This window comes from Dermacentor variabilis, chromosome 6 (assembly GCF_050947875.1).
Source record: "Dermacentor variabilis isolate Ectoservices chromosome 6, ASM5094787v1, whole genome shotgun sequence".
Lineage (NCBI taxonomy): Eukaryota > Metazoa > Arthropoda > Arachnida > Ixodida > Ixodidae > Dermacentor > Dermacentor variabilis.
The window spans coordinates 100,233,247-100,251,580 of record NC_134573.1 but is presented as its reverse complement, the minus strand read 5'-3'; the positions used below and the strand labels follow the sequence as shown (position 1 = coordinate 100,251,580).

At 45.2% G+C, this 18,334-nt stretch overlaps 1 protein-coding gene across 2 annotated transcripts in view; it reads right to left on the bottom strand.

Moving 5' to 3' along the window:
- The window catches only part of LOC142584289 (uncharacterized), a 48,989-nt gene that overhangs the window by 11,912 nt on the left and 18,743 nt on the right, over positions 1-18,334 (bottom strand). The window contains exons 4-6 of one of the 2 annotated variants that reach the window (XM_075694428.1): positions 16,760-16,802; positions 12,797-12,905; positions 7,552-7,588 (exon numbers count right to left, since the gene is read on the bottom strand). In XM_075694428.1, the coding sequence (XP_075550543.1) occupies positions 7,552-7,588; positions 12,797-12,905; positions 16,760-16,802 (189 nt within the window). The remainder of the gene's footprint in view (positions 1-7,551; positions 7,589-12,796; positions 12,906-16,759; positions 16,803-18,334) is intronic. The other variant, XM_075694429.1, reaches the window with a different exon arrangement.

Sequence of the window (18,334 nt, the reverse complement as noted above, 5' to 3'; positions counted from 1 at the left end):
CTGTGTCTGTTGGTTGGGTTCTTGCCAAGTAGGTTCCTTGCCAAGTAGAGCCTTGGCCTCTCAGTGCAGCAGCCCGATGCTCTAACCATTAGACCACGAACATATGTACAGTTCTCTCGTGTCAACAGCAACTAGGTCTTTCAAGTGGTCACCAAGTGTCGATTCTGATGATTTTCCTACAATGGCATACACAGACAACAGAGGATTGGCCATCAACTAGCTCCGAGATTGCTGCGCATTGGCGATTGTAATTTCCATACCATGCATACCTGCCAGCCTGGCGAGATCGAAAATCTGGAGACTTATTCGTGCGAACGAGGGGGGTAGGGGGGTTTCGTTCAAACTTTCAGGCAGTGTTTGATAAGTCCTTTTGCAGGGACCTTGACGTAGCAGACTTTGCTCATTTCCAAAATTTGTCCGAGTAGCTTTGCTCAAAACATGGTCCAGACCGACGGCTCTTCACTTGCAGCCGGTGTTGGAGGGTGGTGCTGCACACTGACGAGTGGAATTGTCCTAGTTTCTCGCGCCGTGCTAAAAATCCTCTCACTCTGCCTTGCTATGCAGTATCACGAGTAAATTGAGCATCACCTTAGCAACTCTGTGAAACATGTTTTCCATCAGTGTTTTTCATTTTTCCAACCATAGACCACTGCACGTCCCGCCTTTCTCCATTCAGAATGTCCTCTTGAAGACTGTATGCCTGTAGTGCAGCAAACTCAGCTTCGACAGCATCTAAAGCGCCTACAACAGATTCATTGGAATCTCGGGGCAGCAGCTGAGGGAAACTGACTAAAGAAATGAAGACTCGAGAGCGATGCCTGTGAAATAAATTTCAGGTTAGCCACCTCCGCATTCTTCAGAGTTGCGTTTCAGAGTTGCGCCCACATCCACAACGCTTTGCCTTGTCGCATTTTGGAAACATTTTCCATAGAAGAGGCCAAATGTGGTTGCTGACACTAAGGGGTAGGTCGTGTTCAAGGAAGAATCCCGTAAACATGCACTCCACACGTATGACACTGTCGTCGCAGTTGTTCCGGAGAAAGTTCACTATGTTGTCTTGCTGCTCAGCGGTGCGAACATAGCTTTGATGCTTCGCCGTGGAAACGTGCAGTTTCAAGTCGCCTTTGCCACCGTGAGATACGCTGACGTCGCATCCACACGTTATACAAAATGCAAAATGTTCTTTTCTTGATGTCAAAAAGCACGGAAATTCCCAAGTATAAGATCGCAAAAACTTCTGCAAATACCTTTTCTTGAGCTTTGATAGTGTTATGGCATCAAGCACACGATGACTAACTTTACAGGGTGCACCGCACACACACAGCCTAGCCAACACTAATCATACACACAAGCAGCAGCAACAAGATGCACCATGGAGGAAGGCATGCGTGAAATGCAAGAGCTACATTGGCTCTGGCTTTGGTCGGCTTACGAGGCACTGTAGTCGGTTGCTTAGTCGATGATACCGATGGTGCTAGCGCGGCCGTTGTTCGTGATGCTGACTATTATGATGTGGCTGTAGATTCCACGGTGCCGGTTTCGCAAAAACCATTACTGCACGAACAGAGACCACTTTTCGGGAGATATAAGTCAGTGATCATACAATCGGAAAGTTCAGTAAAAAATCTGAAGTCTCCCGGGCGAATCGGGAGGGTTGGCAGGTATGACCATGGCACATACCCAAAATGGGTGATTGGCCAAGCAGCTGGCACATGTAAAATAAATGAAGAAATACAAGCGATATAAGATTTCTCCCATTGCATAGCACAGGTGTGCGAGAACAGCCCGTTTCCTTTAAGCGAATGACGAAGGAGCGAAATGGGCAAACTTGCAGCATTTCCTTAACTACTTCATGAAAGCTTCACTTCACAGATTCTAGCATGTGTGTTGGATCTGCATAACTTTTTTAGTGGTAAATAGTGACTAAGTTATGTTCTAAGAAGCCAAAGACTGAACTCAGCAAGTTTCCAGAACTTTTACTAAAGCACAATGGCCCTAATACAGTGCAGACCACTAATAATGTAACCGCTTCACGCGTGGGACCGGTTATAGCGTGGTTTTTTTACCACCAATATATCTCCCATAGAACTCAATGTACATGTAGGCGGACCATTCATTGCGTAGGCGCGTGAAGCAGAATACCGGTTATAGCGCAGCTCCTTTAAGTGCGCAACCATGAAATCGGCGCACGGAGCACGCCCTTTTCTCGGAGGCATTGAGCACGGCTGCACGGTTGCCAGGCGCACAAATGAGGAGAAGGGGGAGCATGGGCACACGCGTGGAGACCAGCGGCGAAAAGCAAAACGAAAAGGAGGCAAAGGGCGGGAAACTTCAGAGGAAGGAGGGCGAGTGCTTTCATCACTACAGCAGCGTCCAATCAGGGTGCGCACTGCGTGAGGTGGAAGCAATAGCGCACTCTTTTTTTCCAGTCTCTTTGTTGCATTTGGTGTGTGCACATCATGATCTCGTCGTGTCGTAGTTGTCCTCTGTGCACTTGTGTTGTCGGGCTTTTGTTTGTCGCGCTTGCCTTCAAGCGGTGTGAGAAAGGCATGCCTTATCGTTGGAGACGAAGGAATGCGTTATAAGGGACATAGAAAGTGGGCTGAAGAAGGCATCAGTGGTGGCCAAATAAGGCATTTCCGACAGAACCGTGCCGACCAGATACAAGAACAAGAACAAATTGTGGCAGCAATTGCAGCGAGATTTGTCTTCCCTGTCACGGAAGAGAATACGCACGTCAAAGTACGAAGACATGGATGCAGCGCTCTTCAGATGGCTCCATGAAGTTAGGGTTCAGAGCATACCAGTGAGTGGCCCCATGCTCCAACAAAAAGCCAAGTCCCTTGGTGCTCTTTTAGGCCACAACGACTTCAAACCACTGAATGGATGGATCCAGCGATTCAAGGATCGCCATGGCATCAGCTGCAAAGTGGCGTGCGGTGAAAGCGGTGATGTCAACGACAACGACAAGTCCATCAAAGTCTGGCTTCGCTTAAATTTGGAAACCATGCTGTCCACATATACGGACAGAGACGTATACAATGCTGACCAAGCTGGCGAATTTTATAACCTTCTGCCCAACTGCACTCTTGCGCTGAGAGGTGAAGCCTGCTCTGGCCGCATAACTGTGTTGTTTTGCTCTAACATGGATAGAAGCGACAAACGCCGCCTGTTTGTCATTGAAAAATCGGAGAGGCCGCATTGCTTTAAAAAGCGAGAGTGCCTGCCAGTGACATACAAATCCAACAAAAAGGCGTGGATGACGCAAGACATGTTCACAAACTGGCTTTGCAAGTTAAATGAAGACATGGTGGCAGAGAAGAGACAGGTCGTGCTCATTCTCGCACAGCCCACAACATCAAGCCGAAATTGACTGCAGTCAAGTCAAAGTTTCTGCCTGCCAACATGACTGCAAAATGTCAGCCGCTCGACCAGGGCGTCATGGCAACCGTAAAGGCACTTTACAAAAAACGCATCTGCGAAAGTTTTGCTGAGCGTGCAGCAGCAGCAGCCTCTTAAAGCAAATTTAAGGGGCACGACTGATATGGCTGCCGCTTCGTGGTGGCAGGTAAAAGCCACTACAGTCAACGACTGAATTTTCGGACGCCCAAATTTTCGGACATGCCTGATATTTCGGACGTCTTCGCGGCACCGCCATGGGCCCCATAGAATCAATGTATAAGGACATCTGGAGTTTTGGACGCTCGAACCCCCCGCCGTCCAATTTTCCGGACTTTCTGATGCGACGGAAGGTCTTTTGGCTCCTCGCACAGTGCCCTTGCGAAGGAAATCGACTTGCAGCCGAAGCATATCACCGCTTTGGACCACAACTAGCCGAATCTAGCCATCACACACCGATTTGGTCTGGCCACGCTGGCTATGTTCATTGCTGCAAATGGCCGCACTTCCGCCTCCGGCGGAGTTTCCGGAGTGGCACTATTTCGTTTGCGCACGCCACGTTTTGGCTAGCGTGGTGTGTGGTTGTGCTGTTTTGTCAAGTGTGCTCTGCAACGCTAGGCCTAGGTGCTTCGACGCTCGTCAGCGAACTCCACTGCTCGCAACTTCAGGATTTTGCTTGCCTTCGATGGCCCCCACTCCGTCTTTGTCGTCCTCGCTGATGGCATAGAAGCGCGGAAAGCAGTACTGTACCCACGGAAATAACTTTTGAACAGTTTGTTGATGCTGACAACGAGCTCAACTTCAGCGCAGAACTGACTGACGAAGGAATATTCCGTCAGGTTGTGGGGGATTCAGAAGACTCCGATGTTGAAAATGAGGAGCCAATGCCTGCGCCGCCTACAAGCGCCGCGTTGACGCGAGCACTGTTGACTCAGTGTACAGTGCTGACATGACCCTTGCTCAGATCGAGGCAAATATGATCGCATGCAACCGGAACGCCGTCCAAACAACAATCAACAAGTTCTTCAAGCCACTGCAGCAATAACACTGGCTGCCCGACGATGCACATGTACATAATAAACCAGCAGTCGGCTGCATACAGAGTTTTTGAACGCCTCTTTTTATAGCACCTTCATTGATGCTTTGGCAGGGTTTGGGAAGCCTGGTACTTCACCCTTTACCTCTATATCCGAGAAAAAAAGAAAAAAGGTGCATTTTTTGCATGCATTTATTTTTTCGGACTGCCTGAATTTTCGGACGTTTTTACGCTCCCTAGAGGGTCCGAAAAATCGGTCGTTGACTGTACAATAAGCAAATGCTTGCACAAAGCAGGCTTCATCGCAATGCAGAGGCTCTTGACGCCGATGAGCCAAGCAACAATGTTCCCAATAGACGGTCAACACTGACGACATGTGGCCCGGCCTCGTTGAAAGCAAGTTTGTTTCCATCGCAGGCACCTTCCAAGAATATATTGATGCCGGTGAGTCGGAGCTTCTCATCTGCGAGGAAGCGAGCACAGAAGATGTGATTGTCGCAGCGGTGCGCGGTAGTGCGGAGCTTGCAAACGGAGACAAGTTGGACGACGATGTCGACCCAACACCAGACCCACATGTCCCATGCAAAGACACTTTGGAATACCTCAGCAAAGTGAAGATGTACTGTGCGAAGAACAGTTTGAGTGAGAAAGCGCTTCAGTGCTTCCTTAAGCCTTGTAGAGGACGAAAGTGTTCGAAGTGCTGTTAAAAAGATCTCCAGAAGAAAACAGAAGCGTTCTTCCGCTGATGCCGCACTTGTCAGGAGAACTTGGTTTCTGTGCTCTGTTGCGATTGTGTTAGATGTGTGTGTGAGTGAAATATGTAATAAATTGTATGTGAAAGATGGGTGGTCCGTTTGGCATAAAAAAAAGCAGAAAAAAGCATGCTTTGGTTATAACGTGGTACCGCTTATAGCACGGATTTTTACAACTCCCGCGACTTACATTATAAGCGGCCTACACTGTACAAGGAAACGCACTGAAATCCAAAATGCTACGTTGACGATACGGAACTGGACTTCTGCCGAAAGTTCAATAAACAGAAGCGTGGCGTTCATTTGATCTTCCAGTAATAAACTGCTTACTGCAAGATTGATGAAAATAGGCTTTCGAAAGAATACTTTCAGACTTGACAGATTTAGCATCTACAGTCAACAACCGATTTTTTTGACGTCTTTGTGACACTACCACACCTCGTAGAGCCAATGTATAAGAACATCTGAAATTACGGACACAAAAACTCTTCGCCGTCTGAATCTCCGGACTTTTTGTTGCGACCACAGGTCTGAAACAGCATTAATCGAAGCCACTACCATCGCCATGTTCAGTATTTCACAACCTCGAACTGGCGCTTTCGCACACCAATCCACTGGCAGTCGTTGCCATCAAAGTGGCAACGCTACACCTAGCTGCTTTAACGTTCACTACCAAGCCCATTTTTCATTGGAAGAATTCTCCATTGTCAACAATGGCGCCGACTCCGCCTTCGTAATCCTAGCCAAAGCGCAGAAAGCATGATGTGTTGCATAATGCCTGGCCCCAAGAGTCGGCTTCGCTGAAACACAGCGGTGTTACGCGGAGAAGCATACACGATGTATTGCGGTGAAGCACACCGAGTGGAAAGGGGCAATTGCCATTAAACACAATGTGTATTCCTTAATTCCACATGCGGGCACCCACCATCACCTGTTGCAGTACGAGCACTGACAGGCCTAATACGTAAACTGGAAGGCCTTCAGAGCTATTTTGTAAGTGCCTGTGGCGATTTGAACTCATTGGGGATGTAAAAGGCATGCATTCCCTTTTTCGGACTGCCCCATTTTTCGGACGCTTTCACAGTCCCTCGGGAGTCCGAATAATTGGACATTGACTATCTTTTGTGTCCCTTTTGATTTGACACACCGCAAGTCGAAGAAAGTCGAACAAACACCTTTGGGTTGTGGTGTTGGGCACGTTTAGAAATGCAGAGGCGGTATTTTTAGACAATCACTTTCAGGTATAGTTTCACTTTCGTGAGCGTTCACATGACCGACCAGTACTAGATGCATCAACTTCTATGGATGACACCACTCGTGGCACAGTAGCAAGCACGCCATTTTGTAATGGTGCCAGCAACGCTGATTGATGCCCATAGATGCTGATGTATCTGGTGTTAGGCACGTGAAATATCCCTAAAGTGAAATTACCCCAGCCATGGCAGCTCGGAATGCAACCTGCGATCTTGTGCTCTGCAGCAGTATGCCATGGTTACCGAGCCATCACAGTAGGTGTCCTATGTGGGTAACCCTTTAAGAATGGTAAAATAAGAAAAAACTAAACTTGCAGCAGAATTTTAATGCAAAAGATTTTGTTGATCATATTAACCCTTTCATTACCAAGATGAGCCAAGCTTATCACTGGAATTTGTACCGCTCCTACCGAGAACGAGTGCAGAAGGCCTGGCTCCCTGCAATGACGTTTTTGCTTTGCATAAAGTTATTTCTCTCCCTGCGCCCTTCCGAACGAAATCCTTGAAACAGTTATGTTTCCAGGTTTCAGTGCAGACGGGCCCAGCATGACCTCAGGAGGAGCGGTACAAATTGCGACAAGTCTGACTCGTCCTCAGGAGTGAAAGGGCTACACAAGACCAAACCGAAAGTATGCAAAGTTGGTCAGAAAGGTAACACACATTGAGAAGTTTGAATAGTATAAAAAAGGTGGGCTTCATTGCACATAGGTGGGTATCACTGCATGTTTTGTCTTTTCTTATTTATCAGTTTAAACACTACCTACTGTATCACAAAGTATCTCTTACTCGAAGATGCTGAGCTTTCCAAATCCCTGCATTTTTTTTTTCTTTTTAACATGACTCACTCATCCACGAAGAATGCCACTCATCCCACGAAGAATGCCATTTTGAAATAGACAGCTAGCAACACACCAAAGAGTTTATGCTCGCAACTTCACTATTCAACAGGCTTTTCGTGCCACCTGGAGTTTACAAGTACAGAGCAGCGGACGAGTTGAAACTGTTTTCAGGGCTGCATGAAAAATAAGACTGCACTGAATGAGTTGGGCTGATCGTTCATCTTTCTATGCAAGTTCACATCTTGGAAATGGTTAAGGCATACTGCACTCACCCTTTTTGCCTTTGCACTGGCCAAAAGTGTCTTTTGCCTGCAAAGAAATGAAACAAAATTGAAACATACAGCTGTCAGAAGCTCTATTCATTAGTCTAGATTACATAAACAGCGTCACAACAATGCAAATATGCAATGCACAGGCACTGCAATGACAGCACACATAAGAACCCCATTAACACGTTTCTCAAAGGACCATGGAAAAAAAGAATGCATGATACTGGAAAACATGATATTTATTTATTTATTTATTTCAAAGTACATTACCTTACAGGCTGCAAGGGGAGCATTGAGTAAGGGGGGCATTGTTGAACAAATGACAAGAGAAAACAGATACACAAGAGCTAAAAATGTTTACAATGATAACATTATTTGATATGACATCCATTGTGTTAGAAATGCAGATGAGGCAGAAAAATACTCTCAGACAATTTTATTTGAAGTTTGATAGAAAGCAACAAACTATTTAAAACCTGATAAATAAAGTTTGCTATCACTGCTTGTGAGCTAGATAACACTGAATGTTAAACACTCTTTGGAGTGGCTGTAGCTGTGAATCGCACTTAACGAACCTTGCACTTTCCATTTGGTGCTTGAGCCAAATGTTTGGCGATAGCAGAGTCCTTCCATGTTTTTTCTGGTCACGAAACTCCGCCGTCATGCTATGGGAGAGGTTCATATGCTGCCCAAAGCTGCCCAAAACTGCGCCACAGAGGGCATCGTTCGGGTACCGAAACGCTTGCGCAGTGCAAGGCGAGCTGAGTGATCGGGTGCGTTCTGTGCATGTGCTGCGCTATTTTTCGAGTGCTGGGCTGTTTAGTTAAGTGGTGGGGTCGGACAACGATGCCGAACACGTGTTGCGTGCCGGGGTGCCGTGCCGGCTACAAGGGCACAACCGAAAAGGTGTGAGGAACAATGAGAAACTTTGAATGAGCGGCAACTGGCCTGATTCTTGCCAAATCCAAAGGTGGTCTACACGTACCCTCCAGCCAGCTAGTCCCTTTCCTTCAAATTGTGGAAGATCATTTGGGAGTGTACACAGTTGACAAAAGTGCCTGTTCCGATGTGTACGTGAATATTGTGGAGAATGTTTTGATGGACAGTCGTACTGCTACAGCTGCTGTTGGCTGCAAATCGCACTTTGTAAGCACCACTGCAGAAGTAGTTCAGTTTTTTCTTAAGACCCGCTTGCATTTTTTTCACGAGAGAAAAAAACAAGCAGATGCAAGCAAAGGGGCGAGCTTCATGCCCAGATGGGGGTGGTAGGAAACCAACCAGTTGAAGGGGGTACCAGTTAAAAGGGCGCAGTTGGTATCACGATTATCATGTAAAGGCGACCACTTACAAACAATTGCAATGCCGATGAAGGAGAACAAGGGTGTTGCAAGATCTGATCAGGGCATTGATGATAAGACATTTGTTTTATGCTTTGTTGCAACCTCAATTTGTGTTATACCAGTGCAGCTTAGTTCACATCACAGCAATAGCGCCTTCACCACGACAATCTATGAAAGGTATACCATTAGAATTCCTTTAAATGAGAGTGTTAAAACAGAATAATATGCATTGTTTTATTTTCCATTGTCCTTTAGTCTTGGCTATTGATAGGCTACAATTCTTCAATTGCATGTACCTTTAAGTCTATAAGCTGCTATAAGTAAGAAAATTATTAGCACAATGTTAGCTATATTTGCATGATTTGCTGAGCAAGTTGTGTGTGTGTGTTTAACTAACAGCTGAAGAAATAGAATGGTAGTATCTCTAACAAGCCATTTAAAAAAAAATTGCTGTATTTGTGGCGTGGCTACCTGTGTTCGTTTGAGAGTTGTTTTCCCATGTGTTATGAAATGATTATGCTTTACACTTTCTTGTTTATAGAAACAATCGATTATGCGTTCTGTATTTATTGCCATTCATTTGCTGGTGTTTGTTTTCTGCCACCCAATGCATATCTCTCATGTTTGATGTTCTTTCTTTATGCTTATTATACCAGTGTCATGCTTTAACAAACTTCTTGCATTGTGAATGGTGGACCATTCGTGACCGGATGCCTGTTTGTGCTGTCTGTATTTCGCTCCACTTATTTTACATGATAAATGATTATGCTGGTATGCTGTTTTTACACCAACATGTATTATGTCTTTTTTCTTAATCGAATTATAAAGTAGTTTATTTTTCGACCATGATAAGAGTATCAGGACCGGTGATTGAATTTTAACATCTAGTAAATAGTTGCGCATTAAGAACCAAAATACCTAGTCTCGTCGTTTCTGCCTCGTAACCACGAGCAGCGTGAATAAGTGTTGGGCTTACTGACGCTTCTAAACGACTGCTTGCTAAGGCAATCGCCTAATTACAATACAGCTAGTTTCAACTGTGCAGGTCCTAACACTTCACGTTTGCCTTAATCCGTTGCTAAAAGCCGCACCGTACGGAGCAGCTCAATTTCCTTTTCTTTGTCATTAAGTATTTTATGGTAGCAGCCCTTTGCAATAACAATTTCCTTCTTTTGATCTCCTGATAAGATACCGCCCACAGTATAACAGAAAGGGAGCAGCTGTGCTTGGCAAACAATCTGGCACTATGCGCAATGGAGAGTTGGCGCTTACTTACGGGTAAGCGGGGGTGCAACAGCCCATATGTTTGCATCTGGTGATAAGTGGGACCACTGGCGCTTCGTTGCGAATGCGTGGTGTTTAATTTCAGGCAAATATTAAAAAGAGGAGCCCACCAAAGTGTTGAGGCAAACGTCAATGATGAAAAAATCTGGACAGTAAAGCGACGGTTGTGGAAGTTGAGACCACCTGGCCGTGTACAGCGGACGCATTTCGACGGGGGCGAAATTCAAAACACCCGTCTATTTAAATTTAGGGGCATTTTAAAGGATCCCAGGTGGTCAAAATTAATCCTGAGCCTCCCACTATGGCGTGCCTCATAATCGTATCGCAGTTCTGGCTCATAAAATCCCAGAATATTTGTTATTTTTTGGACCGAGACCGCCGCAAGCTCCATGTTATGATCGCCTTTTTTTTTCGTCTCGGGCGCTCGTATCATGTCAGAAGACACGCTCAGGCAGTTATTTAAGCATTTTGAATGTTAAAAATAGTTACGTGACAGTAAAGCGACGGTTGTGGAAGTTGAGAAAGCTAGAATACCGAGGCTGCCCCACACACAACCACAGCGGTAGCGGCGTTCGCATGCCCTCTCATGCACGGTTGCGCCTCTAGTGGTGGGCGCTGGCTCTATATGAAACTGAGGTGGCAGTTTCGTGACCAGAAAAAATATGAAAGGACTCTGACGATAGTAACAACCTCTGTTTGAGGACACGAAGCTCCTTTTTTATCCTATGCAGCTGTGCATATTTAAGCAACCACACAAGACATGAAAAGTCATGACATGCAACGTTCAACATAAGCACCTTTGATAGACCATGCCGAAGGTGCACTGTTGCTGTTTCTGGATGTGACAACTGGCAAGGAAAACAAAGGGAAAACGATACGCTTGATCGACATTTCAGAGTTGGATGATGATGATGTGTGGAGTTTTATGGCGCAAGGGCCAGGTGTGGCCAAAGAGCGCCATGTCTGTGGTAATGAGTTTGCGGTGTAATTATGATTGCTATGAAGTTGGTGTGAGGTGGCTGTAAAGAGGCCTTAAAATATACGTTCAAAAGTGCGTAAAATCTGTATGATAAAATTATGGCGATGACGTATGACTTGTACTATGAAAATTTAGATGCATATAAAAATAATGATACGATAGGTAAAATATGTCACGATTATAAGAAATACCAGAGCACTACTGCCTCCTTAGAGCCCTTCAAGCACAAGGGCCTGGAGGCATGTGCTACGCAAAAACAATTATCGCAGTGGCATCCTCTCGAGAGAGGAGGCGCTACGAATTCATGGGACTAATAACATGTAAGACGACATCTCTGAGGAAACCTAGGACTGTGTCTGTGTTAAAAAGCGGTTCTGGGCCGAGGAACATTACTGGATGAAGAGGGATGTGCTGTCTGTAAGCTAAGGAAAAATGTTTCATTCTTTCAGATTCGGCTTCCCGACACTCCAGAAGGACGTGGAGCACGGTCAGCCTCTCCCCGCATCTACCACAGGTTGGAGGTTCACTTCCAGTAAGCTTCAGAGTTGGAGCCAAGAAGACTTAACACAGAGAAGTGAAGTGAAGAAGGTTCTACACTCTTAAGAAAAATTACACCCTTTTGCCACAACAATAATTGTCATCTGTCTTGTCTGCATTTCCTTTCTTTAACACGGTGAGCCTGGTACTTCCCAGTAACGAATGGCATGCACGTTATCAGCATGACATAGCATTCCCAACAGGAAAGTAACAGCATTTTCAAGAAAGGAAACTCAAGCAAGGTAGATGATTATTGTGTGGCAGATATACACCTCAAAGGGTGTACCTTTACCTAAGAGTGTACTGAACGAGATAAAAAGACATAAAAGACGTTAGCATTACAACACTGAAAATGAACATGCAGGAAATAAATCATTAGAGAAATGCTGACTGAACTACACTTTGCTGTAATATTACTGACATAATTTTTCACTTGGACTTGTGGCGTTATCTAAGCTAGTAACTCATTGGATGCCTAATAAGGCAAGGCAACCCTTCAGAGCTATTTCTGATGTTGCCATGGCAATTTGAACCCTTCGTCTCACCCGCCATGCGTGCCTCGTATAAAGGTGCAATGGGACCCAGCATGCATTTCTAATTATATGTGCACACACGTACCATGCCCGAAAAAGTAGAGAAAACCTATCTGTGTTTTGTGAAAGCTAGCAAAAGCAAAAAGGAATGCAGTAAGATGAAAAAGAAAAGTCAAGGGGACGTTTCAAGCCAGCAAAAGAGCTGGGATCCTTCTGCAACTCTGAAGGCCTGCTGGTAAACTTGTTAGGCATCATAGTGGTCGTACTGTGACCGGAGAATGCCTTTGCCCACTTTGCCTTTCGCAGTACAGGAAAGTTATGCGGCAAAGCATACAAATACAGCCAAGTGAATTAATTGGCATGTTTTGGCAGTTTTGCTGCGTTTTGTTTAATTCTACCCACGGAATAATTCAACTAGTTTCATTGGTCTTGTCAGGATTGAATTAATGGAAGCTGACTGTGCATAGTAATCCACGAGTGTAATCGACCAATCTGGCTTTTAATAAACATTCTGTTTAGAAGTGTCTCCTGAAGCTACCGATCACTGAAGCAGCATGAAAAGCACTTTAACTTACCGCAGTCGCGTGGCAGTCAATGGCCTTGCATCTGACGATGTCTCAGTTGAGGCTGAAGAAGCACTTGCAGCAGACAGCGCTGTGGTGAAGTCTGGCACTGCTGCTACAGCTATTTAGAAAAAAGTCCAGTAGTCAAGATAAGTATAGAAAAGTGCGAAGATGTGCTGGAATAAGATCTCGCAATAACAAGAAAGAATACTTCACAGATGCATGGAAATATGGCCAACTCGTGTATCAAAAAGAGCGAAGCTGTACAAGGGAGTTCTCACAATCTTTGAAAATCGTAGGAACCTGGTTTGACACTTCCCGAAATCTAGCCAAAGCTTTGCAGACACTTTGATGTGAGTGAGCTTTGAAGTACTTACAGTAAAACCTCGGTAATACATAGCTAAGGGGGAATGTGGTTCAGGTGCGCAAAGGTGAGCGACAGTGTGGATGCACCGACACTATTCATTTCTGAAAAGGTTTTGCTTTATACATCATACTGCAATCAAATGAACTGGGCGCTACAACAGAACGCAGATCAATTAACACACACAGAAAAAACAAAGCGGAGAGGTAAATCGAAAATAGTACACCAAGAAGCTATCACTTAATCGCACACTAAAAGGATAATTCTATTTCTCTTGGAAAGCTATTCAGGGTTGACAGGGCCAACTTAAGCTTGCTTTTTTTTTGTACGATAAGCTTAACCTCTTTAGCCTAGCAAGGTATTGCTTCAGGCTAGTTGTTATTCCATAGCTCTTCCCGACTTATAGTGCGGCATTTTAGGACGAAACTTGAAACGCAAAGTGACAGGCACAAGCACTTTAGGTTGGCCTGAGTGCAAAACAATTGTCATCTGCACAAATGCTGCAGTGCGCCCAAGAGACGGCAGAGCATTGCCAAGTGAGAGATTCAAGTTGCGAAATTTTTTTAGTTGCAGGTAACGCGATTACAGTGCAGGTTTAAACTAAAACAGGAATAACTTTTTATCCACTACTCAGCTTTAATACTCTATCCGCAGCTGTCATTGCGCTGCTGCCCGCACTTTTCACATGCAAAGCTTGGCGAGTAGATAAAAGCACTTGTGTGCACAGTGTATGAAACTTGCAAAGAAAAGGCAAAAAGGTTGCCCAACCGAGCTATAGGTGCGCGCCTATGTGGCCGCACCACTGAGTCAGCTGAAAGCGCTCCCAGCGCAATCAGTGCCTGCTACAATGGGCGCCATGTTTCATTGCGATTTTGTTGCAGCTCCTCTCTCCTGCCTGTCAGACTTCCCCCTCTAGCTACCATATCTGAAGGCATGCGACCAACGCTTGCACCGAGTGAAAACGAAACTACTGTATGCTGCAGCCAAAACCGCGATCGTTAGCAACGCAATCTGGGATGGAGACTACGCAGTTCTGAAGGCACGTATGGCCAAGGCGGCGTCATGTGCAGTGGTATATGCATAAACGCACAAATAGACATGAAGGGTTCAGCGTTCCTGCCATTCCCATACGGTTTCTGCTCATGACAGTGGCAATACAAACTCCACCGCTTTGTTTCACTTGGCCACTTAGCACGGCTTTTGCTCTACTGAGTCGCACAAATCGATTACGAAGGACGAGTACCGAATTACCCAATTTTCCAACTTAACAAGATTAAATTAACGAGGTTTTACTGTAGTATGGATGAACAAGTTCACTGGCTAGCATTGCAACACGTACCCCCAACCAAATTGCTAGAGTAAAATCTCGTTACTATGAACAGCACATTAACAGACTTTTCAGGTTTACGAATTTTTTAAAAATCTATGCCAAAATGCCTATATTTTCAATGCAAAAAGCTTTCAGTACAACAAACTTCAGATTGCCGAATATTTCACAATAACGTACATAATTTAATCCAGCAATCCCCAAAATGCTTCGTTATTACGAAGTTTCATTGAAGTTTCGGTACCGAATCCCTGAGGCTTACACCTATCATCATCATCCGTAGCACCATCGGCACCAACGCGAGTGTCGCATATGGTCATGCTCGGACTCTCCTACTACGTTGTAGGCCTAGCATCATCACGTCGATAGCGATCGGCAGGAGCTGCAAAGTTATCAGTGCTGTGATTGTGTTGTGTGTTTGCTTTGCTGACAATGAGTTCTCCTGCCCCCCCCCCCCCCCTAAAAAAGAAAGACGTCAGTTGTCACCCAAAGAAAAAGTGGACAGTTTGACACAACTGAATGCTGGAAGAAAGCAAGTCGACCTGTGCACGGAGTGTGATATTCCCCCGTCGACAATGGCAATGATGCTCAAGGATTGGGAAAACATAATGAAATTGCATCGAGAGTCACAGCTGGCACCCTCAAGAAAACACTTGCAGCTTGGCAACTACCAGAACGTCGACGACGCTGTCCTCACGTGGTTTAAGGATGCCAGAGAAAACAATTATTCAAGAGAAGGCGCTACAGTTAGCAGTTTCCTTGGACATCTGCGGTTTCAATGCAAGTGCCAGATGGCTTTACTGCTTCCGGCAAAGGAATGGCACTGTCTGGCAGGTTGCCTGTGGCGAAGAAAAGGCAGCAGATGCCGAGAGTGCGGGAATGCGTGCTTTCAAGCGATCGAGTCTTTCTCTCCAGATGTTTTCAATGGCGATGAAATGGCGTTCTTTTATCAGTTGTTGCATGATAAAACAATGAACTTCAAAGGTGACACGTGCAAGGGTAGAAAGAAATGTCTCCACGTATTGGTTCTGTTCTGCTGCAACTCCATGGGCATGGAAAAGCTCAAGCCGCTGTTGGCAAGTCTGCTAAGCCGCGCTGCTTGAAAAACACCGAGCCAACAAAAAAGTGTGGATGACACGAGCATTGTTCACTCAGTGGCTGCTGAAGCTCAACGACACAATGAACAAAACAGAAAAATTCTCATCGCTGACAATTGTTCAGCACATATCATGAATGTGTGATTGAGCAATGTGCAACTTGAACTTATGCCCCCGAATTGTACTTCTTTGCTCCAACCTTTGGACCAGGGCATCATCAGGTGTGTGAAGGCTGAATTGCGGAAGAGTCTTGTGCAGCGCCTCCTGATCGATATTCGACTGAAGCTGCCCACACAGGTAAACATCCGTCAAGCTGCAGAAATGTTTACAGGGTCGTGGTGGAACATGAAGGCAAGTATGATCAGCAACTGTTGGCGAAAGGCAGGCCTTTTAAAGGCTGCACCTACGCCACAAGACTGCGAGGACGCAGAGGAGCTCAACCCAGAACTGTGGAATGAGCTTACCAAGAAGCTCCCCTTCGACACCGTGGTGACCTTCGATGATTACAGTGACAGCGACAGCGTGGCGGCTACATCCACGGAGCTCACCAACGAAGACATCATGAATGAAGTACGTGAGCAATAAGTTTGCAGTAGTGACGAAGACGATGCAGACACTGGATCAACATACGAAGAGAAAGAGACTGTTTCCAGCTTGGATGTTATAGTTTTTCTAGAAAAGACACGATCACTTGTCGGGCGCTGTAAAGATGTCGCTGATGACGTTCAGAGGAAGGTCAAGGATGTCAAGGCATTCGTCCTGCAGCACTTGCTGTCTACTTGCCAGAAGTTTACAGACTTCTTCAAGCAATAAATTGTAGTCGAACTGTGTCCAGCTTTCTCGTTTATTATTTACATATGAACACGTATCTACTGCAAAGGCATGCAATTTTCGTTGTGTTACATTACTGACATGAAAATATTGGTTTTTTTTTTTTCAATTTACATTACCCCTAAGGGCCCTCACACGAGGGTACTACATAGGGGGGGTACAAACATGAAATATACACAAGAAGTAAAACTACATAAAATAAACAGTACTACGATAATCCAAATTAACTAATTAAATTTGGCGGTCCCTGAAGTTCGTTGCAACGAGATTCTACTGTATTTTAATTGTAAATACGTGCAAAGGGTGCCCAAGAATATGTGCGCTAAACAAAAGACCATGTCTGGTCTCCTACTTACGGACACTGTCCCACACTTCTCTGTAGGGCCGATTGAGGATTTCCTGCAGCGAAAAATGCCAGCACCAACGAGTAACTATCTCCCCGCTGCTTTGATGCGCAATGCAAAAACTAACGAAATAGGCATCAACACTTACACTACCCAAAAATGTCATCCAGCACCACACAGAGCATACCCAGCAAACCGACATGTCAAGCCTGTGGCAGATGCTTCAACGCACTTCACACTTGCTGGGAATGCACCATAGAACTCTCTTCCCACATTTTATCTTGCTCAAACTCCCACCCTTCCTTCCTTCCTTCCTTGCACCTGGGAGAACAGCTCAGCCATACTGCCCCACCACAAGAGCTATGCCCTACTACGGTCACTAGTGGTGGCCTGCATAAGATGTCAACAGGAACCGAGAAATGGGCTCGGCACCATGACTGGGGACAGAGCTCGACTCTGGCAGCTACAACTCTGACCAAGATCCGTTCAGAAAGTTTCTCTATCGACACAGAGAACCACATGCGGAAGAACAACACCCTTTATCACATGCTCTCAGGACATCTAACAGATCAGCATTTCCACTTTTCCCAGTTTTACAGGTTTTCCACGAAGACCGAACAAAATTCCCATGTAAATGTGATGTACGTGACCTAGTCATTTAGCGGACATCTTTAAGCACTGCACTTCATTTGTAACTGAATTGAACAAATTTCGCATTTAGAAACATATGGGTAATAGCACAAACAGATAACCACAAGAAGGGAGACACGCACACACAAGCGTTGCATTTAGAGCTGTGCAAATATCAAAACACTGAGCACAAATAACAGTAAAAATTGACTTTCAAATACGAATGCTACTTTAAAGAGAAACGCTAAATCAGTTTACATTGATGGGGCATCCTTTCAAAGCTCTCTGCACTTCTTCAGTGGGAAAAGGTTTATCATCAGTGAATAGAATGAATTGCCATACTTCCTTCTTGAATCTAACACCTAAACTGTATATGTTCCTGCAATGCCAATGTAAAGTACTAGCAGATTTCACTCCAAGTTCCATGTATGCAGAATGCCTTTCACACAGAATGTCTCTCAAAAATTACAGGTTGTGTTTCTGCACAACTGCATAATGCAGTTATTCATCAACAAGCAATAAACTACCCTTGAGTGAAGTTAAAATCCACCTCATTGTATGCAAAAACTGATGCAAAAGTTTCAATATCACGTGACCACCTGTGCATCATACTTTTGCAGCATTTCAAGCTTACTGAGTCTTCTTTCACATGAACACTGGCCTATCCCATACTCCAAAAGTGTACCAATCATTGATCCTGGAGAAGTTGGAACAAGAGAGCGTTTTATAGATTAAGCTAGATTGACACATAAGGGCATAGTCTGGCATGGCACAAGGGCCACGCAACCACGATAGCTTTAAGCAGGTACCACCGGGCAAGATCAGATTCACACAGCTGTAGCACGCTCATGGAGTTTGCATGCTTACTCTAGACTCCCAACACTTGCGTGCCTTGCCGGAGCACCAGAGAGGACAGCATTATACCCCTGTCACACGGCAAATTTAATGTAATTTACA